The sequence below is a fragment of the Cygnus olor genome, chromosome 8 (assembly GCF_009769625.2).
Source record: "Cygnus olor isolate bCygOlo1 chromosome 8, bCygOlo1.pri.v2, whole genome shotgun sequence".
Taxonomy (NCBI): domain Eukaryota; kingdom Metazoa; phylum Chordata; class Aves; order Anseriformes; family Anatidae; genus Cygnus; species Cygnus olor.
Genome location: NC_049176.1, coordinates 547,015 through 573,230, shown reverse-complemented (window position 1 = coordinate 573,230; position 26,216 = coordinate 547,015). Strand labels below are relative to the sequence as shown.

Genomic DNA, 26,216 nt, shown 5'->3' with positions numbered 1-26,216 from the left:
ATTTCTGTAAGAAAACTGTGTGTGTATTGAGCAGGCTTCTGAGATGGCTGTTGGAAACTTATCTTTAAAGCTTTATTGCAAGCCAGAATATTTTGAAACTTGGCATGCTGCTTTTGGAGTAAGTGCACTTCATATAGTTAAATCTGGGTCTGTCTTCTGCTCTCTTTTTATAGTTCAGGTTCCCTAGGGTAGAGGGAAGTACCTAATTGCAAGGCTGTTTTGCCAAGTACTTGGCAACTAGAGCTTCCCCCTGCAATGGAGTTTGTCTCTAAAGCAGATAAAGTCCATTTGGAATAACCTGGCGCTTTGGGCTAGCAAAGGGCAGAGTTTTCAAGAAAAGTTTAGAAATTAAAAGTCTAGTATTTGTAACACATGTATTCATTTCTAGATGCTGTGGATACAATGCTTTTTTAACATGTCAGTAGTTGAAAAGTATCTTGTAACAAACTACATTTTTTCACCTCCTCCTGTGTTTTCTTCCTTGCCCACTGTTGGTTTCATGTGGCATTCTAGTTTTATTGGGTCAGTAATCAGGTTATGAAAACATTTTGTACCTCTGTAGCACACAAATATATATATGTATTTCATTATCAAGAAATGCGGATGCTTTATTTGAGTCAAATACACTGCTAGAGATTGCAAAGTACTTTTATGGCTTTGTGTATGTTACAGAAATTTGGCATCTGAGTCAGTGTTTGCAGTATGTGCATACCAAGGAGCACATATCAGTAGAGCAGAGGTACCAGCAGTGTTACGGGACGGTGCTGCTGCTAGCCAGTCCTGTAAATCTGCAATAGTGCCGAGTCAGCACAGGCCCCACTCGAGCTAAAACTTAAACATCTGTTTAACTCGAGGCATGTGCTTAAGCTTCTTTGACATGAGCTTCTAAGTCGGGGGGTGTTTTGTTTTTAATCGCTATTCAGAGTGCATTACTTCACAAGGTTATGCTTAGGAAGCACTTTTCAACCAGGATGGAAGGTTTTTTTTTCCCCTAGCTTCAGCCTGCCTTCACATAATGGGGTGAGATGCCGGCACGCAGTCTCAAAACCTGTTTTCCATTTCTGTCTCCCCATATGCCAGGTTTTTAGAGGGGGGGAACCTAGGGTGGCGCAGCCTAACAGCTGTAGCTTGTCCATGTAAGTCTGCAATCTGGGCAGATAAGGACTGGGACCACAGGGCTGCCGGGTGCAGGTCTGCCACTATTAGGCAAATAGTCAACAACGTGAGAGTAGTGCCTCGCACTTTCAGATGGTTTAATGTATTCAGTAACACCTTGGTGCTTAGGCTGATTGGTATTTCTGCAATTATCTGAGAGACTGGCTGTGAAAACTTGGAGTGGGCTTGCTCCTTCTTACTCCTCTAAACTATCAAAACAAATAGCTTTTCCTTTTGCACTGAACTCCGTCTCAGTTTCATTTTATTGCTGCTTTCATCTGTTTTCTGCTTGTTGTCTGTTCAGGTTCTTCCTGTACTCACACTGATTATTAACTGGAATAGTTTGTGTACATGTATTTTTTATATTATTCTACAATAAACTTCCGAATTAAAATCTCACTTGTCCTAGCTCTCATGATAGCAGGGCCAAAGAGAACTGAGATGCTCTCTTTGCAGAATTGTGGCTGAAAATGTGTGGAGGAAATCACATCCTTGCCTTGACACTGATGGGAAAGCAGAAAAGCTACTGGCCAAACAGGGCTAGTCTGAAGGCTTTTCGTTGGCACTGGGAACTGTTCTTTTGTTCCACCCGGATCAAGGAGCTCAGTTTGGAGGCCTCCTCCAACTCTCTGGTTACCAGCAAGTTTGGGAAAAGTTGTTAAAGATCCCTTCAGTGCTTAGGTCTGGTATATTGAATCGCGTATTATAAATTCAATAAACACGTTTTTGGGAAGGAGAATGTAGAAGTCAAGGCGGTGGGAGCGAGGAGAGGGGGGAACAACCCTTTTGCTTACTGCTGTTGTAAAGATTTCCTTCTGAACCAAGGGGAATAAGGCTTAAATCAGATAATTTTTCCTGTCATTTAGCAGCAGGAGTTATGTTCTGTTGACTGTGTGGTGCAGTTCAAGGAAGAAGTCACCCCAGTGTAGGAGCACAGACCAACAGGAAGATCTCCCTCCCTCCGAGCCGGGGATGTTAATGGCTCGTTACAGTCTGTTTGATGGGAATTGGAATTTATTGTGGTATCTGGTAACATCCATCTTTCAGCTCTTCGCCTGCTTCGATAAGGAAAAAATCCTGCGCTGTTGTGTCCAGCTCTGCTCCTCCTGAAAATAAGCCTTGTATCTTAAAAAGCTATCTATTACCCCGTTTGTCAGTTTTATAAACTGAAACAGATCAGCTAGAAGAGAGAGGGAGGGCTGCCGCCTGTGCTGTGCGGTGGGGAGGCAGAGGCTGCTGCACCAAGTGAGGCGGCTGGGGGCCCTGGGCATCTCCTGGCGGTGACCGGGCAGAGCCAGGCCTGAGGAGCACCCGCGCCCGACAGCGGGGCCTTCTCCAGGCCTGGGCAGCTGTGGGAGGCGATCATTGGGGACACTCCAACCTGTGCCGGCTGCAGTGCTCTCGGGACCATGAGTTGCCCCAAACCCTGAACTGGCACAGGTAGCGTAAGGCTACGCCCCTCCTGTCCTTCAGCCTTCCAGACGAATCAGAGAGCTGTGGACATTGGTTGTCTTTCAGTCTGGGCACATAAAACTACAAGAAACAGTAGAGAAATCTAAAGCTGATTTAACCCAGTCTCAATTTACAAGCTACAGCTTAAGAGTGCAGTATGTGTCAGCCTTTCATGACCATGGAGTGTGAATATTTCAGAGATAAAACAGTGAGTTGTAAGCACTGTGGTATGGCTCCTTCTTTGAATAATTATACACGATAGTTTTGTGAAATGGTATTGTTTTGTTCTACGACTGTGAACAGTCAACTCTTGAAAAGTAATTGATTTGGCAGAGTACTAATTTTACCCCAAATTTTATAGGCAGGCTGTAGGCAGAGTAAAGCATGTCCAGAACCAGTCAGGAGTCCTAAAGGCGGCATGATTCCAGAAGCAGCGATTCGCTGAAGTGGCACAGTAATGTCATTCCAAATTCATTAGGATCTAATATGTCTAGAAACTGTGAGCTTTATGTGCTCTATGAAATGCATAGATGATGAATCTTCATGGGAATGTTCCAAGGAAAAGCCCTACATTAGGTCTAATTTATATGCTCTGAAAGAAGGCCAGGGACTGCAGTTCTAGAGCAGTGTTGGTGCAGTATATCCTCATGCATGTCCAAAATACTTTACCAAGGATTCTGCAGACCTCATTTTGCTAGCTGTTAGGACATTTACCATATCTAAGTTATGCATCAAATTAATGAAGTCATTGATTTTAACAAAAAGAAAAGCTTAGCAATCAGGAAGTAACTTGAGCCTCTCCACTCTCAGCATGGGCTGTGCTCACTTATGTGAGTATTTCAGAATACTGTGATTTTTTACAAGGACAACTGGGGGCAATACTATAAATTCAAACTACATGTGATTTTTTCATGAAGCAACCGTAGTGTATGTGACTTGAGTTACAGAGCCAGTTGCAAGCAGAGCAGCAATGGAAAACGTAGGCCCAATGGCACACATGAAAGTGTGATAACTTATGTGATAACTGCATACAGGACAAATCTGCAGTGATGAATTTTCCATGGTAAACTACCCTAGTGAAATTCAATAAAACAAAAAGTACTAATGGAACAAGAAGACCCCTGGTGTGAGTCTTGTACCTTCCTGCAGTAAGTCAGCAACTGCAGTCCCCTCATTTTTGAAAAGTGGAAGGAGCCCCACGAGGAGCTGTGGGAGTGGGCTGAGAATCAGAGAGCAGAATTTGATATGACTTTTATAGCTAAATAGGAGGGTGGTGAAGGAAAAAGAAGCTGCTGATTTTTTTTATAGAAACAAGAAAAAGGCATTGTGTTCTGTGTTCTTTGAATTCAGTGTTACTGTCTCATTTTACCACTTTGTTCCAGTGTAAGACAGACAGGTGTGTAGACATCTAGTAGACATTTCAGCAAAGATAGATTTCCTCCTTTGTTTAAAACTGGTATTCCAAGATCAGATAAGATGAGAGTACAGACATAAGAAAAATGTAACACTAGAACTCTAGAATTTCTTACCTACACTGCCAAGCCCAAGTCAGGGGTTTTGATGAGAAGAGCTGAAATCTAAACAAGCAAACGGACAGCAGCACAGGAACAGGACTCGAGAGAAGACCCATAGGACAATTGGAAATGAAAATAACTGGGGGACTTGCACATAATGCCCAGTAACATTCAGAGCAACAAAAGAATCATCAAAGACCAATACCTCACAGCAACACAGTGTGGGGAACCTGATATGGTAGGACTTTTTGAGGGAGTTGGTGAGGAAACACGGGAATTGAAAGTACCTGAGATTTTATCAGTAAGATGCCTCTTGCTAGATATTGGTTAAACCAGTTTGTATAACCTTTCATCACAAAAAGGTAATTCTCTTCAAATACTTCAATTGCTAGGCCACATCCCTATCTCTTTGCATTAAGAAGTAAAACTGCTTATGCGTTAGTTGTTATAAGTAGTTTAATTATGCCATATAAAGGAAACTGTAGAATGGATACCTTAAGTAAAATACTTCTTAGCTCTAGTATTTTTTGAAACAAATGCATAATTAAGGCTTAGATTAAAATCTGCATTCTCTGAAAACCGTGGAAGAACTTTATGCAAGAAAGCAAATGACATGTAACAAAAACACCGTCTTCCCTGCCATATCCCCACAGGATAATGTAAGTCTTTCCAGAAATGGAATAAACAATTCTCTGGGGATAGTCAGGAATGGTCATGGTGGTTTGTTTTTAACATGACACAATAAAGCACTGTATAGGGACAACATTCTTGCAGAGTCAAAAGGACATGAAAGTGAAAAGGGCTGAGTCACGGAGAGGCAAAATTAAATACCTAACCAAAGTTCTTTAAATATGCCTGTTATCTCAGTTGTGCTGTACCCTCTGTTGCAAAATACCCAGTTTACTGGGCCCTCACCGCATTGGTACCAGAAATTTTCAGAGTAACAAAGTTCTATATGCTAGCCTTCGCAGGCATGCGATCGAAGGGACTATCCAATTTCCACCCACTGTGTGCAGGCTGCCAATTTAAATATTTACTACCCTTTGAACTGGCCAGCCAGGAACACAGCAGTAGAAAGAGCATGAACCACATATGTACTGCCATTGGACCTGGTACATGTACTGTTTTTGGAAAAGGGACATGATGAAGCTGAAGTTACATTAGTAGAAAAAATGACTTTAGGCTATATACTTTAAAAAGCAAATAAAGGAAGACATATTGCAATGTATCGCATAAAGATCACTGCTTGAGTCTTGTCTCAGAAAGCTGTCCTTGCTATAAGCCTACTGATCAAGATATAATATTGTGTGGTTATAGAAACAGGATTTGTGTAGCCATACAAGGTATTAATTTAATTTAAAATGCTGTTGTTCTCCTAGGTGCCTTCAGTGTTTAGGGACTTTCTCTTCCCAGCAAAAGTGTCTTTTAAATGAGATGCTAAATCAAATAAATGGGAGAAATCTGTTTGTTTTTTTTTTTATTATTTATTTATTTCCATTGTATTGTACATTGTTTCCAGCACTTAAGAAAATTTCAGGTGTACCCTGCTAAATGCAAACATTCTTTTACACGTCATCAGTTCAGAAGAACATGCTGCTTATTCATCATCAAATAGTTCTGAGGCAAACTCTATAGGTGTGTTTTTTTGTATTTATATTTGTTTCTTTGTATTTTGCCAATTAGTAGGACTAGTTAGAGAGATGCTAAGAAAATATATCATCTTTGTAAAAGAAATGTTTTTTTCGTTTGTTTGTTTGGCGGTCATAACCAAAATAAGATGTTACACAGTAGCCAGAATAGAATACAAAGTCCACCATGAGTTTGATGTGATTTTTTTTTTTTTTTTTTTACTTCTTGCAAAATCACAATACCTTGATTGCTAGATAACCCATGTCAGAGGTGCCATGGTATGAAAATTTCTTTAATTTGGAAATTTAATTGGTCCAATTTAATAACCAAAAGGTCCAATTTAATTGGACCTTACGGTCCAATCTAGTAATTGACCTTAGGAACTTGGCTAGATATTGGACAGCTGTGGAAATATTTTAGGATCTCATCAGACCTGGTGGCCTCAAGAGGCCACTAAAAAGATTCTGGGGATCCTTTTGCACCTGCATTAGAAGCCTTGGCTGCATATTGGTTCTGCATTGCTTTTACCTTTTGGAGAGCAAAGAACATGTAAAGTCTAGGTATGGCAAATGCATAAAATAAGAAGGATACTGAATATTCTCAGAATATTGATGCAATATTTATTTTCTTATCCCCATAACATTTCACTTTTAAATAAACCCTTCAACACTTGGAGTCCGATTTCAAAAGCCGTTGAATCTGATCTCAAAAGAGAGAGGACTGCAATCTCAGTAGGATTTAGAAATTCATGTATACCTTATTGTCAGTATTATACAGAAAATCTTGTTGCTGTTCTGCAGATGCTTCTTTAAATACTTCTAATTATATGCCCTCCTCTTTCCTAATTATCATTTACAAATAGGAAAAATACTGTACGCTTAAAATGTGCCACCATTTCTTCACCTAGCCTTGCTTAGTGCGAAGAATAACCTTGTCTTTGCTGTACTAGATACACAGATGTATTTAGATTTGCTCCCAGCATTTTCTCAGGATTCTTCCTATCAGTTTCATCTTTCCAAGTCCATGCTCATTTTTGCTGTCTTTCTTGGTTTCTTTCCAATTTATTAATATCCTTGTCATAGCACAGTGTCTAGAACTTAACAGAAGTCCAGCTGTGGCCTCACAACAAGTTGAACATGTGTTGTAGCACTCGTTTCTGCTTGGAGTTTCTTCCAATTGCAACTATCATGGTAGCAGATTCACATTCAGTTTATAAACGGGTCAAATCATGTTATTAAACTTTAAAGGAATCTATGTACTCAGTTCTTACCTGAAGCTTTGAGAGAAAGGAGGCTGTTGCAAGGTGGGGGTTGGTCTATTCTCCCATGTGCCTGGTGACAGGACGAGGGGGAATGGGCTAAAGTTGCGCCAAGGGAGGTTTAGGTTGGATATTAGGAAGAACTTCTTTATGGAAAGGGTTGTTAGGCATTGGAATGGGCTGCCCAGGGAAGTGGTTCAGGCACCATCCCTGGAGGTCTTTAAAAGGCGTTTAGATGTTGAGCTTAGTGATATGGTTTAGTGGAGGGCTTGTTAGTGTTAGGTCAGAGGTTGGACTCGGTGATCTTGGAGGTCTCTTCCAACCTAGATGATTCTGTGATTCTGTAATCTTAGAACCAATGAAGAGATAAGGAGAAAGCTCAGTGGCAGCTATGGCTCACCTCCAGTGTTTCCCTGCTGTTTTCCAACCAGCCTAACCATACCCTCTTCCTCCTCCTTCTTTCCCCTCCCCCTTTTTATTATTCCTTCCTTCCCCATTAAGATCCCATTGCATTTAATATTTTACTTGAGGTTTTCATCCTTCTGTAGAATGCTGCAAAAAAGTACTTTGTAGGCATGTGCTTTTTTGAACATTTTTCTTTTCACTTTATCACCCGCCTCTGCCCCCAATCACTCAGGTTTTAAGTATCTGAGAAAAGAATAATATATTCTTCTAGCTTGTTATTGAATATACTGAGATTAGAATTGTTTCTTACAGAAGTTTATTTACTCTTAGTAATGGTAAAAACACCATCAGCAATGATGTTCCTGCTGTATTAAACCTAGGCAGTGGTTAATTATTGTAGTGCCTGCTGCAAGGAGCTGCTCAGTGCAGTGACTAGCAGGAAAGCTTAAAAAGCTGAAGTGGTTTAGAAAGTTCATAATGGATAGTTGACATATTTTTGCTTGTTGTCAGCTAGTGCTCTCATAAGACCATAGACAGCATGAGTGAACGTAGGAGGAAACAATACATCTGCAGACACTGGCAGACAGCATTGCTTGCCAAATTTGGCCACAGTTCCTTTAGATAAATAATTTCTCAGCGATGTGCTTGTTGAAATTATATAAACAGCAAACGTTACTAAGACTGAGGCCCCAGGGTTTTGTGGGTTTCAAGATTTTCTGCAATCAATATTCTGACATCTGCAAATATTTTTCTCTAACAGCTGATGCCAGGAACAGAGCAACATTACCATCACTTTGAATGTATTAAAGATTTTGAATATATTGAAAGAATTGCTGTTCAGCCACAGCACTGGTCATGACCTTTGCACTAACATTACAAACACCTTCTACGAGAGAGTCTTGTACAAAAGTTATCAAAGCAGTAATCTTTTCACAGAATGGCTTGTAACCTTTTACAGCAACAGCTCCACTAGCATTTGAAGAAATGTAAGTGGAAAAACATTGTATTAAATTTCAGTCTCCATAAGTATCATGCATTTTTAAAGAAGCACCTCTGCTGAGCATAATGGAACTTACTTTGTACAATGATACTTGGGGGTAGAGGTTATTAAGGTTGTTTTTCCTACTTAAGACTAGACAATAGCTAGTTTTTAACTTTGTGTAAGACTTCCTTGATAATTAAGATACTTCCACTATGACAGCTATATACACTAGTGCTATCTGAAAAGTGTTTTACATTACTGAGGAATTTATGCAGGAAACAAATCTGCATAATTCTTCCTGAGCAGGAACGTCCCACAGGAAAACTTCACTCAACTAATCTTATTTTTATAGAAGCATCTCTAGACACAGTTCTGAAGTTATAAAAACAAATCCTTTATTTAAAAGATTATTCTGTGAAGATCAGCTTCCATAACAGAAATCACTTTTACATGTCACACAAGACATTCCGTAGGCCATAGTTGTTGCATATTGACAGCTACCCATGGCACAGAGGAAATATGGGCTGTGCAAAATGAGTATCTGCATTTTTCACTATTACCTAAGTAGGAATGAACAGATGGGGGGAGAGAAAATGTACTTTAAAAACAGTTATGCATTTCTTTTGATGATAAAACCTCCAGTACCTGGCCCTTCTTCTAGCAACACTCCCAAAGTAAAACTGTTGTCTGAAAATAGTCTGAACAAAATTAATGCAGTTTGTTCCACTTTCAGTCTCCCATGTACTACTCAGGAACAAAGCAGAGATATGAAATTATGGAAAAAAGCCTCTCAAGCACTTTTTCATCTCAGTCCTGCCTTTACACAAATTTGTATGTTTTGAGGGAGAATCTTGAGAATTAAGCTTAGAGCGCAAGAAACTCTCTTTTTACTTGTTAGTCAAAGAAAATTTTCTTAGAGAACAGGTATGCATAGTAATAACACCTCAAAAGTGTCTTAGGATAAGACCACGCTAGTGATGTTTATGTAATATTTACATCTGCAAGTATTTCTTAATGCAAACTTACATTTGCAGTCCAGCTGCACAAGACAATTTCAGTAGTGCTGTGCACAATGTCATGGTATTTCACTGAGTGTAAACATTAATGGCAACAGGGTAAAACTGCTTCAGAATCTCATTTTCACATAACGTATCAAAGCAATAACAGGATATGTTCTCATAGTCTTATGCCTTTAAAAAAGGGATGCAGCAAAGCCTCTTTTGCAGTTATTCTTGTTGCAGGGTTTAAGTCTAGTAGCTTATCAAGTAGGTCATATGCTTCATCAGGAACCTGATCCCATCCTTTCATGTCTGTTGCCTTAATTTCAGAAGCACCATCACCTTCCTGACAACCCTTTAAGTATTGAATTTCTTTTCCAAGTGTCTCAGGGGCACACTGTTTGTCTATTTCAACTGGCAAAGCTGAGTCACTTACAGGCTTGATGGGTACATCAGGCTGGGATCTGCTACAGCTGCTATTTGTTCCTCTCAGCTTTTCACAAAGGACTCTTAAGTTTGTGCTGGGACAACGTGAGTACACAGAACGGATTTACCTAGGAAAAAAATTGTTTTTTTCAGAAAATGACATTTTATTATACTTGCTCTGCAATTATAGCTTCTAAGTTTGTTTCAGAGAATTTTTCAGATCTTGAAGCATGACAGACATTAGTTCAAAACAAACAAACAAAAAACACACAAAAGAGCCACCCCCCGAACCAACCACCTATGTTTTACAGTGATGGCCCCAGCAAGCCAGAAGTACAGTCTCAGTTCTGCTCAGAACAAACCTATCTCTGTTTGTTCATGAAGTTATGAATTGACAAATTGTCACCCAGTCCACACAGCATCTTTTTCCATTTCACTGTCAACTAACTTTACAGAACTGAAAATTAAAAACCCAGTTCAGTTTATTACTGACATTACTGATTTACACACCCATGTCTGGAGAATGAAAATCGATGCTGTCACTTACACTTCCAGGTATCAAGTGCTTTAACATGTGGCTTGCAGACAATTAAGGGAATGGTTGTTTCATTTTTTGTGCTTTTTTTCCCCGTCTGAACAGGCCCTCTCTTGTGTTGGTGTTGTGTTTTTTTTTAATTGTTGTTGTTCTGTTTTGTTTTGTTTTGTTTGTTTTTTACTGGTCCTTTTTGAGAAGATAATAAAGCAAGTTTTACAACATCTAAATATTAAATCATATTGACTTAAGGCTGTAAGGCAGATTTTGCAGGAGTAGAAACATTGCCTCAAAAATTCTAACCAAATGCTGGTAGAAAGCATTTAATTGGCATATTTTACCTCAAGCGGCCCTGACTTACTGAAAAGTTGTGGACAGGTTGGGAAATCTATGGCATGAAGTACCCCATGTACAAATTATAAAAGATAGAAAAATACAAAATTTTCTTAAAACTGCATGTACAGATTAGTAGTGTTATAGCATTTTACATGCAAAAAGTGTGATTTACCTCTAAAGTGACTCCCGGAACTTAAAAATATATTTATAATTTAAAACTCACAACTAGACTGAAAGTCACTGTATGAAATAGCAGACCAAGCATACATTTTCCCCTTTTCCCCATAATTAAGGTTTGCATACCGAAAGTTTTAGCAGCCTGAATGGTTTCCCTGGATCCACGAACTGTCATGATTTGTGCCAAAGCAGTTAAATCATCACTTGCTTTGTAAAATGGATACCGTCCACTGAGCAGAGAAAGGAATACAATTCCTGCAGACCACATGTCAATTGCTGCAATTGAAAGCAAACTCAGTAACAAGTAAACTTAGAATTTCATCACAAACAAAATCCCAACTTTCTTCAAAAAGAAATTATGACCAGAAATGTTATCAGAAAAAGTAATGTTCTGAATTACTGACATTGGTCACATAGATAACGTCAGCAAACAGTGTAAATTGCTATAATTATATACAAAAGTTTCCTGCTTTCATACAGAGGAGTGTTTTAGTTTTTCCATAGAATTTCTCATGTGAGTAATTTCATTAGTTTGCAAAACCTAAATAAAGTACCAAAACAATGTTCAAGTTATTTTACTCAGGGAGCTGAAAAGGGGAAAAACTGCTAGTTTCAACACTTATTTAAGTTTGCTTCAGATTAAGAAAGCCTTATAAAGATCACGAATAAAAAACTATTCAAATGAACACGAATCTTAATTTTCAGGGACTCAGGGTGCCAATTAGGCAGTACTAAAAAATTCATCCTACTACAGTTTGCTGCTCTTTAATATGAAATCACTTGACAAGATAGCCAGTTTAAGAACTGTAATAGTTAGAAATTATTCATCACTTTCATTGCGTTATAAAGAGTACACAAAGTACTCTGAAGAAAGAAGCCAAAGCATGATGGAAACTTTAATACTGAAAGTTATGAGAATACCTGTCTGCCATAATTTTTTGGCTCAATAAATTGAAAATTTTGAGAGATGGCAAGGAAAGCGAAGGAGAGAGTTTGAAGAATTCTCAAACTCTAGAGAGAAAAATTAACAGTCGGGAAATAAAGCCATAGTTATTCTACTTATCTTTCAGAAATAGGTGGTAAATTTTCAGTAATTAATTTTGATATTTTAGCTAGAAACACCATCAGCACAGGATTCTGAAACTACTAAGTTGACTTCAGTTGTAAAACCAGGTTTTAAGTCTTTTTAAAAATAAAAATCCAAATTAATTATGGGTACAATTTAGAGTGCAAACATTTTTCATCTTATCTTGTGAATAAGTTTTAGTACTACTGTATCAATGTTGACCATACTATCTGCTTGAGGTGTTATGTATGCTTGAGGTGTTTCCCTGTATAGGAAAGACAGTCATTAAGGTCAAGGCCTTTAAAGATGTTTACCTAACTCTTGTTGAAATTAACTGACATGATATACCTGAACAACTAGTAAATCCTAGCCCTACAATTCTGGTAGGGCTGGGATGACCAGCAGACTGTAAGATCTTGTGCACCTCAACATCACGAGTCCTTTCTGTGCATTTGTCTAGTGGTTAGTATCTAACTAGTGAGGCACATCGACTTGAAGGGGAGCAGAGGGACAAACCAAGTTAAAAATGTAACTGGACGTGTTCAGGACCAAGTTGGGAGTTTGGGCTGTATTCCCTGTGCTGTAAACCTAGGTCGGTTACTTAAGGTAGCTCTGGACAGAGTCAGCTGGATCCAGCTGGTAACTTGGTCACAGCGCAGAGACCAAAACTAGTAGCAAGACTGGCAGGAGTACAAGGAGCTGACTACAGCAGTCCCAAATGGAAGTGGATAAGGAAATTTGTTACTTCAAGTATAGCATTATCTCATAAATATTAGTATACATCTACCCAGTTCTAATTAAGCACTTTGTTGACATATTACAACAGCTCTGCGCCACTGACTCAGTACCTTTAGGGCTGTGTCACAACCCAGGGTTTCCAGATTTACCCATATTTTCTGTAATCCTGCTCTCCATTACCGTAGAGAACAGAACACTGTCTGAAAGTTTATTTAAGACTACCCTTTGTCAAAAATTTCCTAGGTATGTCTTCCTTCTGCCTAAATTCTGTCTAGACAGATTTAGGGATTGTCTAAACTTGTCCTAGATTTCTGGATTTTCTAGTCCGTGAAGCTGGCTGTTACAGCACAGACACAGTAACTCCAAACAGGCTGCCATACCTCTTGAAATCCCAGTCATGCTCACAGTACAGATGCTGTTTTGAACAGCATTAAGCTATCTAGAGATATGACAATCAAATGTATTGTAAGCCTATTCCAGTATAAGCACTTTAAGTGAAATGCTGAAAATTGACTATTCTCTCAGAATGTATTCAGAAAAAAAAAAAAAAGGCGGCTAGAAAGTTATTTTAAATACAGGTTCTGAGAACAATTGTATTTATCCCCTTTTTTTGTTAGTCAAAACTCCTGGTCATACACCAGATGTTTATAATAGGTAACTTTGCTTTTACTGGTCCTCCATTCTGCAGGTATGCATAACCTCTCCCATCCTACTTTCACCAGCTAATGCATTAACCATCCTGCTGTTCTGCTCCAATGTTTACCAGGTTACTGAAACTTTTGAATTTGATAAGTTTTAACCCTGAGTAATTAAAAAACTTAGTAAAAAAAAAAATCACAAAACTTACAGATCAGCTATTTAAAGCACTGGCAAAGAGGAAAAATCTGGTTAAAAGTACTGATTAACCAATATTTTCTAGAACACATTTGCAATCATACTATTCCTTATGTCTGCTGTGACAGCAAATGTGACAACCTGTCTAGAAAAGTCTAAAGCATATCCTGCCAAGATTTATTCAAGATTTTTCTTGAATAAATAAGCCAATAAACCAAGAAACTTGATAAAACTTATATTTGTTTTCTTTTAAAATGTGTGCTATTGACCTCCTGCATATGGCCGTACTCCTCAAATGAATGAAGACACATTCAAGTTTCAAACACGATGAAAATACTCCTAACTTGTCCTTACTCTGAGTAATAAACTTTTAATTAAAATTAGAAAATGCTTGCTAAGTATTAGAATGGATGATAAACTGAATTTCCTATGTAAAAAGAAAGCCTCACATTAAAAAAGACAATGTAGTGTGCATAAGTGAGAAAGATTGAAAGGTGAAAACTGAATTTCCTATGTAAAAAGAAAGCCTCACATTAAAAAAGACAATGTAGTGTGCATAAGTGAGAAAGATTGAAAGGTGAAAATAGGCATTAGTTTTGTCTGTTGTGTAGTACCTGTTGTCTGAGTGGGGCACTTTGTTAATACTTCTGGTGCTCTGAATCCAGGTGTTCCTGCTCTGGGAGCAACTTGCTGACACCTTGTAATAAGAGACAAATACGTTTAGAATATAAAAATTGAGAAATTAGTTCTAACTGTAATAATGTTTAATATTTTTAGAATATACTTCTGTAAGATGTGTAACCCTGACTTCTTGATTCAGTTTTTAGAGCTTTGAAGCATCTTATAATTATCTAGCGTATGATTATTACTTCATATAATAGCTTAATTATAATTACTTGTTATGTTTTTATTATATTATCTAGCATAAGGTAGCATCACAGAAATACTGCATACTCCCGTCACAATGATCATTTTAGTTTCATTCAATGGTAACATAATTTCTGCTAAAAGTTTGTTTTCAAAGGGAACTTTAAAGTTAAGACTAATTAAGGGTCAAAAATGCATTGGATTTTTGGGTGTGGACATTCTGGCTCTGTATTAATCCACAGCAAACTAAGGTTCACTATTTCTGAGTGTTGTCATAATTTACTTTTTGTTAGGTTAACTAAAAGCTGTGTGATTATTACTAAGATCTTTCCAGAGCTTTCTTGCATATAATATGAAGTGCCTTCCTTCTATGGGCCACTTTTTTTTAGTTTGACAAATTCCTCATGTTTAATTTCTGAAATGAATGCTATCACCATATTTTGACAGTCTAAGAGCAGAACCACACAGTTTTATGACTATGCCTACCAAGCAAAATTCGCTGCATGAAGGCACGTTCCCCAATGTTGGGATAAAAAGTAATGGTAGATGATAACTGAAATCAGTTGCAGAGGAATGGATTTGAACGGAGTTACTCAGATTCTCTAACCTGTCTACTATTAAAATGTAAACATATTTTAAAATAAATACAGAACAGTCATCTTTCCTTTTTATTCTACATTTTGTGACTTCCAGAACGCAAACAGCTTGAGAAATCTTTTTAACATAAAGTCCTCAGAAGGCAGGAGTCTAATCACTGAATTTTAATGCAGTTGGCATAATTTAGGCCTATAAGATAACCACTAAATACAGATTGATATATTGTCTACTCTAAGCCTTGTAATTAACTCAAGTGATGTTCTACAACACATCTAGGCGGATAATTAAATACAACAGCAACAGAAAATCATTAACAGTGAATCTCTCTTGTGGCACAGATAGCAGTGAAACAATTACTCCATGAATTCCACAAACTATTCTTTTTCAAAAGAGTATGTTCAGTGTTTTAAGGGTTGCATGGATCAAATGCTATCTTTCATCTACTACATCAGCTGTCTAGTAAATCTAAGTTTCTGACCTTGTTTGACAGCACAGTAAGCAATTTTACAACATTATTGAAGCAAATTACCTTGAAAGGCAAACACTGCAAACTCTATCCGTTGCGTAACAGTCACAGGTCAGGTTTGATGGACAACCACTGGCAGCTTTCCTGCCTACCCCATTGCTCACTGTTCTGGTAGAAATAATCTTCTTCTTTGTTACTAACTTCCTAGATGAAACATCGATCACCTTTGATTGTTTCATGAGCTGCAATACAGATATTTTCGAGACAGTGAAATATTTAAGAAGTTTCCCTTTTCATATAGACATATCAGTCCCTAAACAACTGAAGAGGCTCTCATCAGCAAAGAGCTACAAAAGAGCAGAAGATAGCAACTCTTTCTACCAATATTATAACATCTATAAAACAGATCCTAGAGCTTTCTAAGTATCCTAATCTCCCCTCCTTCCCTTTTGGAAAACATTTTTCAGTGGTTACAAAAATCAATATCCATTAGATATTCTAAAAATACATGACAAGTTTTTTTCAAGTTAGTGCTTTTCAAGCATTCTTTTAATTCAATATGAGAATAAAAAATGTATGAAATAGTGCCACAACAGCACAGTGGCACTAACTCTAATTCTACAATAAGATGATCACTGTTAGACCAACCCTCTAATTTACTTGGGGTTTTTCCCCATGTCATATTAAATCCTAATTATAAAAATACATAAAAATATTTATTACTTGAATTGCAAAATAAAAAAGGAAGGCTAAGTATATCTTAGTTGCACAGATACCATATAGAAAAGATATTAATTAGCATTAGGGAGACAGCTACGTAACTAAGAGTTTCAAAAGGGACTGAAACAAATGAAAATCTTCAAGCCTTCCAGTAAAGACACGCTTAATATTCTGCTCAAAACTTTTAGTTCCACAGGGTCCTGTAGTAGTGTCCAGTCATACAGAACAACCAGTTCTATAATTTCTCAAATATGTAACAGATTGCTCTACTGATGAGTCATTTTCTTACTTTTGTATTTGAGTTCTCCTGGTATGTGGAACTATAGACATTGAAATTCCTCTCTCCAAAGACAGAGCGTTGGACAGAATGGTGCACATATTCCTCCTACAATACCAACAAAAAGGACAATAAGGATCCTATCTAATACACAGTCAGCTGGATACTGACAGTTCAAAAAAAAAGTGTGAAGTGACATAAAACAAGAGCAGCTGCATGGCAAGTCATTTTCAGGCATCACTTTACTGTGGATGTAGAAAACATCATCTAGACAGAACAGCAAACATGCTTACAAAACGAATCACACCTCAGAAGTGCCCCAAGACAATTTGAAATGTCATCTGTATTGCATTTGTTATGCAACTAAGCATACATGAATAATTATTGGTTTGGGGAGAAGTTCCATGGCACCTGGGATTTAAAAAAAAAAAAAAAAAAAAAAGAAAAAGATTTAGGGCTTTCTAGAGAAACCCATGCTAGAGTTTTATGCAGCCTTCAACATGATATCTACCAGCTACAGAATTATGCCAGCGGTTATATAAAACTCACTACTTCAATGTAAATTCTGTGATTCTGTGCATCAGATTATGATCCTACAAGATAAGTATGCACAGCTTTTGTTCAAGTATAACATCTCCCCCTGTTGGATGAAGCAATACATTAAACATGCAACAATATTAATGAAAAGGACTGAGAACCTTTCCTCCTCTTCCTTGTTTAATCTGTATTTTTGAAAGTGAGCTGGACCGTTTATCAGACGCTTTTGAGGCTGATTGTTGAGCTATCTGTTTAGGTGCTGTGACACTGACAGAAACCCCATTTCCCAAGGCTGTGTTGGGATTACTTTGTGAGCAACTTCCCTGCTGGTCTTCAGACTGGGCAGTTTTGAGAAGTTCAATTTTCGTATCCGGGGTTCCTTGCGCCAAGCCAAAATCTACCAAGGCATACCTAAAAGACAAAAATTTAGAATTACAAGTCAAAAAGTATCAACCAGTTCTATCTACTATTCATTACTTGTTTATCTGTGTTTTCCTCAATATGTTGCTTATCTGTCATGTTGCCAGCATCACAATGCTATTTTCCTCCTTTTGTCCTATCTGTCCTGCCGTATTTGTCTCCCACTGTTTTTACCCTATACCTATCTATCTTACTTTATTTTTTCTTGTTCTGTAAGCTTTTCAAGTGTATAAATTTCTCCACTGGTGTTTTAAAAACTATTCCCAGCAACTCCTTTCTGGGTTCTTCTGGTTCAATGGCTCTGAACTACCTCAGCAAACAGTCAAGTAAAAATGAATCAATACTTGCAGGACTTCCCTGGACAGAGGCACAAATGCAGCAGTGAAGACAGATGAGACAATAACAATGCTGAGAGTTTTGCCAAACTTAAAGCACTACTACTGGAATTTACTTCACTCATCAAACAGGTAGGACTACATTAGTTCATATTTCAGATTTGTCGTTAGAATAATCATTTTTGGTAAAACCATTACTGAAACAGTCCAGCCGTCCCTGGGTCTCAGACAAACTCAATTCCACAGCCTCCACATCTTAAGTAGAGATTAAGGTTCAAACAAAGTTGGAAAAACAAAATGATGTAGGAATTCATTTTGAGAGACAAAAATCAGTTTTCAAATTTCAAAGCTTGGGGCTTGACAAAATATAATCACGTTTCTCCAACAAACTTTAACTAATTGCACATACTCACCAGTGCAGCCATAGGACTGCTAGCACTGACACAGTACTTTAATCTATCTATTCCAGTTCTTCAAAAAAGCAGTATCTTGCTTTTTACAGTCGTTAGATATTGTAACTTGCAGAGGATAAAAACAAAAAGCAATAGTGCTAGTTATAAAAATTAATTCAATTTAAGATAAAAACCCAAATTCAACAGTCTCATCTGTATCAGCTTTACTCTGTCCATGAGCAAAAAGTTACAAACATTACTCTATGCACTCCAAGTCACCATTAGCTTTATTCAGACAACTAATGATTTTATTCTCTTAATTTATTCAAAAAGCATAGCACTTCTACTCAATAGTAAAATTTTCATTTTTTCAGGTACTTGTCACTCTATAAGGCAGATACTACATTAAATATTAAAAAAAAAAAATCTTTCCATACTCAAATCCCTGAGCACAGAAATAAAAGTTTTACAAATGAAAAAAATATCTTTTTTAGCTTTATTACTTAAGCACACGTTATGCAGCTGAAAGGAAAAAAAAAAAAAAAAAAAGCCTGATTTACTCTGTTCTGCCAAGGCACACATCCCCAAATGAGATCACAATATGGTCATCTGGACACACTTACTCTTTTAGCTGCCTGTTGTAGAGGAAGTTACTGGGTTTGACATCACGATGAACAATACCAAAGTGATGAATGCGCCTCAATGCTTTAAACAGATTAAACATGTATTCTCTCACTTCTTCAAAGGAAAGAGTATTCAAAATGTCCTGAAAGATTATTTGGATACTGTAATTATGCAACTACTTTCAACTAAGAGGTTCTACTACACATAAAATTCTGGTACTCACCAAGAAGGATTCGTGTTCCAGATAGGGCATAACAATAACCACATGATCATTTTTCCTAAAGCAATATTTAACTCCCATAACATTATCTTGTCCCCTAAAAGAGAAGTAATGTTACTGAATAAAGACCAGAATATTAATGTTGATATTCCTTTATTTCTTATAAACTTCAGTCAGGCTTTCTTTTAATATCTAGTTTATACTTTGACAGCAATCTTACCAGCAGCGAGTAACTATGCTGTTCTCATGTCATTGTTATGTTCCATATAAGTTCTGCAATTCGCAAATGAGGGCTCCACAGGTTTTGGGGCCATGGTTTATAGTTACTGCTGTGTTTAAAGCTAACCTAACCTTCATGATACCAGCTTCCTTCTGAAGGTGCTATTCAGCACTCTGGCAACAAGCATTCATTCCTAAAAACGTATTTTCTGATGAAGAGGTTATTTTTTCCAACCATTTCAGAACTGCAGTATGTGTTATCACATAGATACATTATAGAATCAGATGGAAAATATAGCACCATCTGCAAACTGAGACTAGCAGGAAAGAACATTCATTATAGATAAGACTACATTTCTTATTTGCTCTTGCTATAAAGATCATACACTTCTGTGGTTAAAAAAACAGAACAAGTGAAGTGCCAAAACTTTAAATAAATAAATGCAGAACAGCAAGACAATATTCAGTACTTCATGACAATCACAAATTTTTTGTTTATGTACCCTGCTACTGTGAGGCACTGAAGTTCAGCAGCAATTCGCAGAGGGTGACTGGTTGGAATCAAGTGCTTCAGAGCCATTTTTTCTTCACATCCTGTTTGTAGTTGTGCTGTGGCCAAGTAAACAGAACTAAAAGTACCTGTAAAGAAGGGAGAAAAACATTGTCTTCAGCATCTTTAATTAGGTCAATTCACTTTTCACAGAAATGATCCAACTGTTCACAGTCTTACAGTGCACTTGACACTATGTCAAAAGCAGATTCTAGAAGAGAAAATATGCAGTTCCTTTTTTCTATTACTGAATTCAGTGATCTTGTATACAAGTTTTTTATGTCAGTAAAAATGCAAATGTAACACTGTCTAACTTGCCTGGGACATAGAGCTCTTTGAATGTAAATTTCCTATCTTTGATTTGATTTCTTGTTTAGGTAGCTCACTTTCATCTGACATCCAGCTTCTCTCCCTGCAATGTAAATGGGCTATCTAATGCTAACCTGGAAAGCACTGCTTTTGCTATTCAAAGCACTTCTGAAATCGCACTCCCTTAATTCTGTTACCTTTTATAAAGTAAGGCAGATTCTCACTTGATGTCTACTTTACTATTTGTTTGCCCCCAGCATGACTATGTAGACAGAACAAGATAGATTCATTTGAGAAAGGGAGTATTAAGACTGTACGATAAACTCTCCCACGTTATAGTTTTAAAGATATCCTAATATACCTCTGAGAAGGTTAATTTATTCTAAAGATATGAGATATCTGAAAATGTAAGTTGAAACATTCTTCCGTATAAATAACCAGTTCAATTTACTTTTGATTATATTTTAAGCGTTGTGTTTGCATCGTGCTAAATTTAACAGTCTGTAAGTGTATACATACATCAAATGCCAGCAAAAACTCTAAATACTTCTTTCAGTCATAAAAAAGCTAGAGTCCCATAAATTCAGTAGAATTGCTCATAGCAACATGGGTTACCAAGTTGACCAAAGACATTAGTTTTGGTAGTGAGAACTGCTAAAACAAAACAGACTCCTGAACAGAATCTTAAGTTGAAGCTTGTCTTCTCTAATGCTGCAGAACTGCTGGTGGTATTTTTGGCTCTCAAGAGCATTGTTTGCTCCCAAGAGCAAAATTGGAATACTATCCATAACTAGAGATTTTGCTTAATTATACTACCTTATTTATGATAGCCAGAACTTCAGATTTTCTTTAAATTCTGGATCAGTGTACTGAATGGAGGCTTCTTTTTTGGAGAGACAGACTTTTATCTACATAGTTTGCCATCACATGTATTCCATCGCAAAACAACTATAAAGCAATCCTGTTTTCTCAAAAACATATTCGTTTAAAAGTGTGGAGTGTCATTACACATTTCAGAGATCAAAAAGGTAAAGTTTTAAAAAGTGCTTAAGTTGGAAGCCACTAAGAATCTGTTTATAGTAATACCTAACTTCTATTAAAGAAGTATCTGTTGAGTATCAGGAGTACACAAGTGCTCCAAAATTCCATGCTGTATGTCTTAAAAACAAAACCAAAAAAAAAAACCTAAAGCAGTTATAATGTTCCAGCCTCCTCCACTTCTGCCCAAAGGATTTCAGTGGAAACAAAACCAGTAGTTAAATACGTCAAAACAAATGCATATAGATTTCCCATGTTGGAAAGGGAAAGAGAATGGATGTTAAGACTTACTTGCTTGAATCTATTCCCCAAAATTTTAGTTGTCAAAACTAGAATGCTGGCTTTATGAAAGGCTTTAATACACTGGATATTCAAGGAGATCTCTTGAAAATGTTCCTAACTAAAACACCTATATGTTCAGTAACTTATTAGAATTACTGCATACACCAAAAAGTAAATCAGAAATGTATTTAGATTATAGATATAATATAGCGAGATATATATAGATATATATATATAGATATATAGATATGATATGTACTTAGATTATATATATTGGCATCTTAGATTTATACCTTTTAAGTTATAAAAACAACAACAACAAAAGTAAGTTCAAGAAAGTTAAAACATTTACCTTCTCCAATTTTTTCCTTTATTTTGAACACTTTACAAGCTGTGGCACTGCTTCATAAAGTTTTTCAATATCTTTTTTTATTCCTGCTTTGGAAAGAATGAGGAAAATGAGTTAGGACTATTATTGCTTGATTCAATATCCGATCTGTATTTCAGATCACAAATCACACTTTAATTCCTAGTATTGTGAATCGACAAACAGAGGAAAAAACAGCAGAGGGGTACTTATCCCTGCTGACATTAATAGCTGCATACAAGATCATCTCCTTCTTCACATTCCCTTATATGCTGCAGCATTTTAAAAAAAATTACTTACCTGCCACCTAGCAATTCCTGAGACAGGAAAAGCCTTTTTAGTAAGAATTCACATTCCATCTCATTGATAAATGTTTTCATGAGTGCAATGTTGATTTCATAAAAGACAAAACTATAATAGTAATTTACGTAAACACAGGAGCACATCCATGGGATGCAAATCAAGGATCAAAAATGTAGGAAAATTATCAAGATTACTAACACATTATCATAGATTGTTACTCAAAATAGGAACTACCAAAAAACATTTGCTCTGCGTTTGAATTTTTGCACTTTGTGCTGCAATCACTAGATGGCATGACAAGGATGTTGTACTGTATTCTTCCAAAAGATTATGTAATTTTCTATTCAAGTCACGAATCCTTGTATTTTAAGTGTTCTCTATAGCCTGCTTAAGAATTCACTTCTTTTGAAGCCAAGTATGAAGTATGTAGAGGCTGTGACTAATTTCTGTAAAGCAGGCGTAAAGAATATTTTATTATAAAGAAGTATGCAAAAACTGGTATTTGGAAAGTCAATCAAATGGAGGAAAAAAAAGAACGTGTATACATTTTGCATCCTAAAAACTAATCATAAATTCAATTTAACAAACACATATATTGTATTGTGTACATAAAAGTGTACTGTACTTTACCAGGGCAATAATTCACAAGCAAGGAGAATTATTTTCAAACTATCATTGTTACACTTGTAACAAGTATGGATTAGTAAGACGTAGGCGTTTCCTCTCAGGAAAATATTAACCTTAATTAGTTCTGAAACATCCTATACAAACTTCATCCTGAGGCCAGTAGCCATCAGACAGAGTTAGAAAATGGCTCTCAACAGTGATGTATTTCTAACAGCTCTGTCAGAACAAACCTTGTTTAGAACTAGATTGCTACGCAAACTGCTCCAAATAAAGCAGCTTAACAATTTGGTTTCAATGCTTGTACCTGAGTTTGACTGATAGGAACTTATAATTGATGCTGAAACTTCCTGAAGTGATGAAGAAGCACATCAGCAACAAAACGTAACGTTACCAGTCCCTGTTTTAGCACATACCTGAAAGCTTGCTGTTCTGCTCGTGCTTCCTGCTTATGTCTTCAGCCTGATGAGGGTGCTGTTCATCACAATGAGACTTCAACGCTGTCTCCATCACAAAACTAACCTTAAGAAAAAAAAACACAAGACTTTGAGGACTGCTTCTGGACACCTCAGGGAGCAAACATATCTGATATTACACTTCCTTGCCCTGCATTCAGTTTCTGAGATGAGATTTGGAGAGTCTAGGAGTTCCTCTGTGCTACTTTAAAAAAACAAAGACTCGTCCATCACCCCAGAGAAAAACTAAACCAGTAAACCCACTCTATCCCCAGTAAAAGGAGAAAAGGGAGAAGGGAAGGAAGACGGCATGGTAAGCTTAGACACAAATGATTTTTATCTCATGTGTTTGCTCATTCACATTAAAGTATTATCTTTTCCCTGCAGCTTGCTTTGAAAAGCAAGGAGCTGATCCACACAGAACTAGCTGCATTGCTACGCAGCACACCACTGCTTGCATACAGATTTCTCTCTCTTTAGGGAAGACAAACAAAAAAGCCTAAGTATTTGTTCCCCTCCCTCAATAATAGGACATGCTTATTTGAAATGCTTCTTGCCAAATCTTGTAAATAAAACTGTAAATTACTACATGTACTAATACTGTGTGTACTAATATTGTACAATTAAAAAAAGAAAAAAAGATAATCCTATTTCATGAAGAAAAGAGAGCACACCAGGGAAAGATAACCAGCGGTCAGCAAGATTAGAAGCACCGCCTCGCACAGTTGCACTACAGTTTCTGAAGACGTTCCTTGCTTGTAAGTCTGTCAAACCTACAAAGTTCTGGCTGAAGGTAGAAAAGTATTTTGAAGAGCTTCAGATGAAAGGATTTATCGGCTCCAGCTGTGGAGCTGTAAATGTTTTGTCCCCAAAGAATTCTGGTTGCCTTCAGTCTGTCATCCGCATGCAACAGAGCAGGGGCAGGCAACAGCTGCTTTCTGTGAGGTAACTTTGCTGGAGAGCGCGGCTTGGAAACTAAAGGAAGGAAACCAGAGATGGTTCTGCAGTCTTTCTTTCACAGGTAAACACTCCCTCTGCTAGTGCTGAGTAGGCAGATGAGCCTGTTCCAAACCTGGAATGGCACGGCCTCCTTGGCAGGAGCACAAATAGTTCTGGCGGCCCCTCCTGCAGCCCACTCGCTGCGACCTAGCACCGCACCGGCCTCAGCTTGGGCCTCGTCCTGTTCCTCTCAGCTGGCCACAGGCAGCTGCTGTGGCAAGCAGGGGATGAGAGCTCCTCGCTGCATGCAGAACCCCATGGGGACATGAGTGTAAAGGTGCTCTGTCACCTGGGCTGTCATTTCCATCAGTTCATGTTAAACACAAGCTACTACCTGCAGAACTGAACACTTAGAACGGTTATATATATATGTATATATATTTGGTTATTTAAGGAAAGCAAGTTTCGCGGCTGGATTAAGCCCTGCAGCGAGCTGACGCCGCAGAGCCGTGCCGAGCCCGCACAGCCCGAATTTCGGTTTGGGCTGGACAAGGCCGGCAGCCGGGACAAAAGGAGATCACCCCGGCCTGTGGCAGCAGGACGGCTCTGGGGGGCAGCTCCTGGTGGCACGGCTGCTGCAGCGCCCGCAGCCGGGCCGCGCAGGGCGCCTCTCGGGGCGCAAGCTGACAACCGGGCGACACCCCAGGCTACGGGGCGAACCCGGGGCCGGCCGGGCCGCCAGGGCCCGGCGAGGGGCCCCCAGCGCCGCTGAGCGCTGCTGCCCGCCGCTGCCCGCCGGGGATGGCCGCGGGGGGCCCGATGTGGCCGCCCCGTAACCGGGGGTGGGGGGGGAGGGGGGAGAGGGGTGAGGGAAGGGGGGAGCCGCGCGCGGGACCTCACTCACGCGGCTGCCGCCGGGGTTTTGCCCGCTGCCGCCTTTTGCCGAGCGCCCCTCTGCGACCAATCCAGGCCCGCGACGGAAACCGCGGCCCCGGCGAATGGGGCGGCGGCACGGAGGGAGGCGCGCTGCTATTGGGCAGCCGGCGGGAAGAGGCGCACCCCAGAGGGGCGAGTGGCGGCGCGAGCGGGGCGGCTCTGAGGGGCCGTGAGGGGCCGTGAGGGGCATCCCCTCGGCATCCCCTCGGCATCCCCTCAGCGTCCCCTCAGCGTCCCCTCCGCCCGGCTGCGGCCGCGGGGCGAACATAGCTTGGCCTGCTCCGTTGTTTTATTACCTAATTGTGTAACAGAAGGGATTACACAGCATACAAAATTAAATGTGCATTTTGGTTTCGGTCTATGCTGTAGCCACTGGCTGTGGAACAAGCAAGCACAGGATCACAGTGTGTCTGGAAAGCATGAAACAGTGAAGGAAAAGATTCCGTATGCTTTGTTTCTCTGGCAAGGACAGAGATCACTGGCTTTGAATTCTTGTGACGTGCCATCCTAAAAGCTTTCCCATGGAGATACTTTTGTAGAACGGGTTTAAGCCTACTCACAGCAGGTGTTTCTTCTAAGCTACACTCTGCAAGAAAACCAGAACTTTAGTGGCCATAAGTTTAAAATCAACAGTTCTTGTGACTACTGAAGGACCAAAACCAAACAGGAACATTACGGGTTGTGGCTCCACGGTTTGCAGGAGAGGCCCAGCAAGTGCAAAGCAGGACGGTAGGTTAGCCAGTCAGCTGCAGCCCTGCATGCCTTCCACATGGGCAGCATGCACACGGTGGGGCAGAGGTGTTTTAAATAACTTCTGGGTTTCACTGTCCACTGCCCATCAGTTGCTGGACTTCTGGGCCTCAAATTCTGTTGAGTGATGCGAGGAGGAAAGAGATTGTTCATTGGAATTATGCTTTGCTGTTGTTTAAAGTGGTGGAACATTAGGGAAACCAATGCAGTTGCATGTTTCTAAATAGAATAATTTAGAACTTTTTGTCTTTTATTCATATTTTTGGTCATTATTCTTTTCATTTTAAGGTGAAAAACATTTTTTTTGTTGTTAAAGAATAGCTCCTCTTATGCATTTGAATATGCCTAACTTCAGCCCTTGGTAAATAACAACAAAGCCTGAAGTTGCCAAAGTTCCCAAGGCAGCATTGCAATTTGGCCATTACCTTATAATAAGCTGCAGCTAGGTTAGCAAAAACTTTAAAACCAGAAACAGGTTCCACCACTT

At 38.6% G+C, this 26,216-nt stretch overlaps 2 protein-coding genes across 2 annotated transcripts in view; one reads left to right on the top strand and one right to left on the bottom strand.

Moving 5' to 3' along the window:
* Positions 1-26,216, top strand: part of HFM1 (helicase for meiosis 1) — a 132,150-nt gene that overhangs the window by 40,269 nt on the left and 65,665 nt on the right. Inside the window, exon 2 of the mRNA XM_040566223.1 lies at positions 17,737-17,853. The gene's annotated coding sequence lies outside the window, so the exon portion shown is untranslated. The remainder of the gene's footprint in view (positions 1-17,736; positions 17,854-26,216) is intronic.
* Positions 7,737-25,129, bottom strand: CDC7 (cell division cycle 7). The gene is given in 14 exon segments (XM_040566227.1): positions 7,737-9,909; positions 9,912-9,947; positions 10,991-11,140; positions 14,117-14,199; positions 15,496-15,674; positions 16,442-16,537; positions 17,128-17,377; positions 18,737-18,879; positions 18,961-19,054; positions 19,680-19,815; positions 21,708-21,743; positions 21,746-21,790; positions 23,066-23,171; positions 24,948-25,129. Coding segments are annotated over 13 exon segments (1,680 nt in total). The 5' UTR covers positions 23,160-23,171; positions 24,948-25,129; the 3' UTR covers positions 7,737-9,571.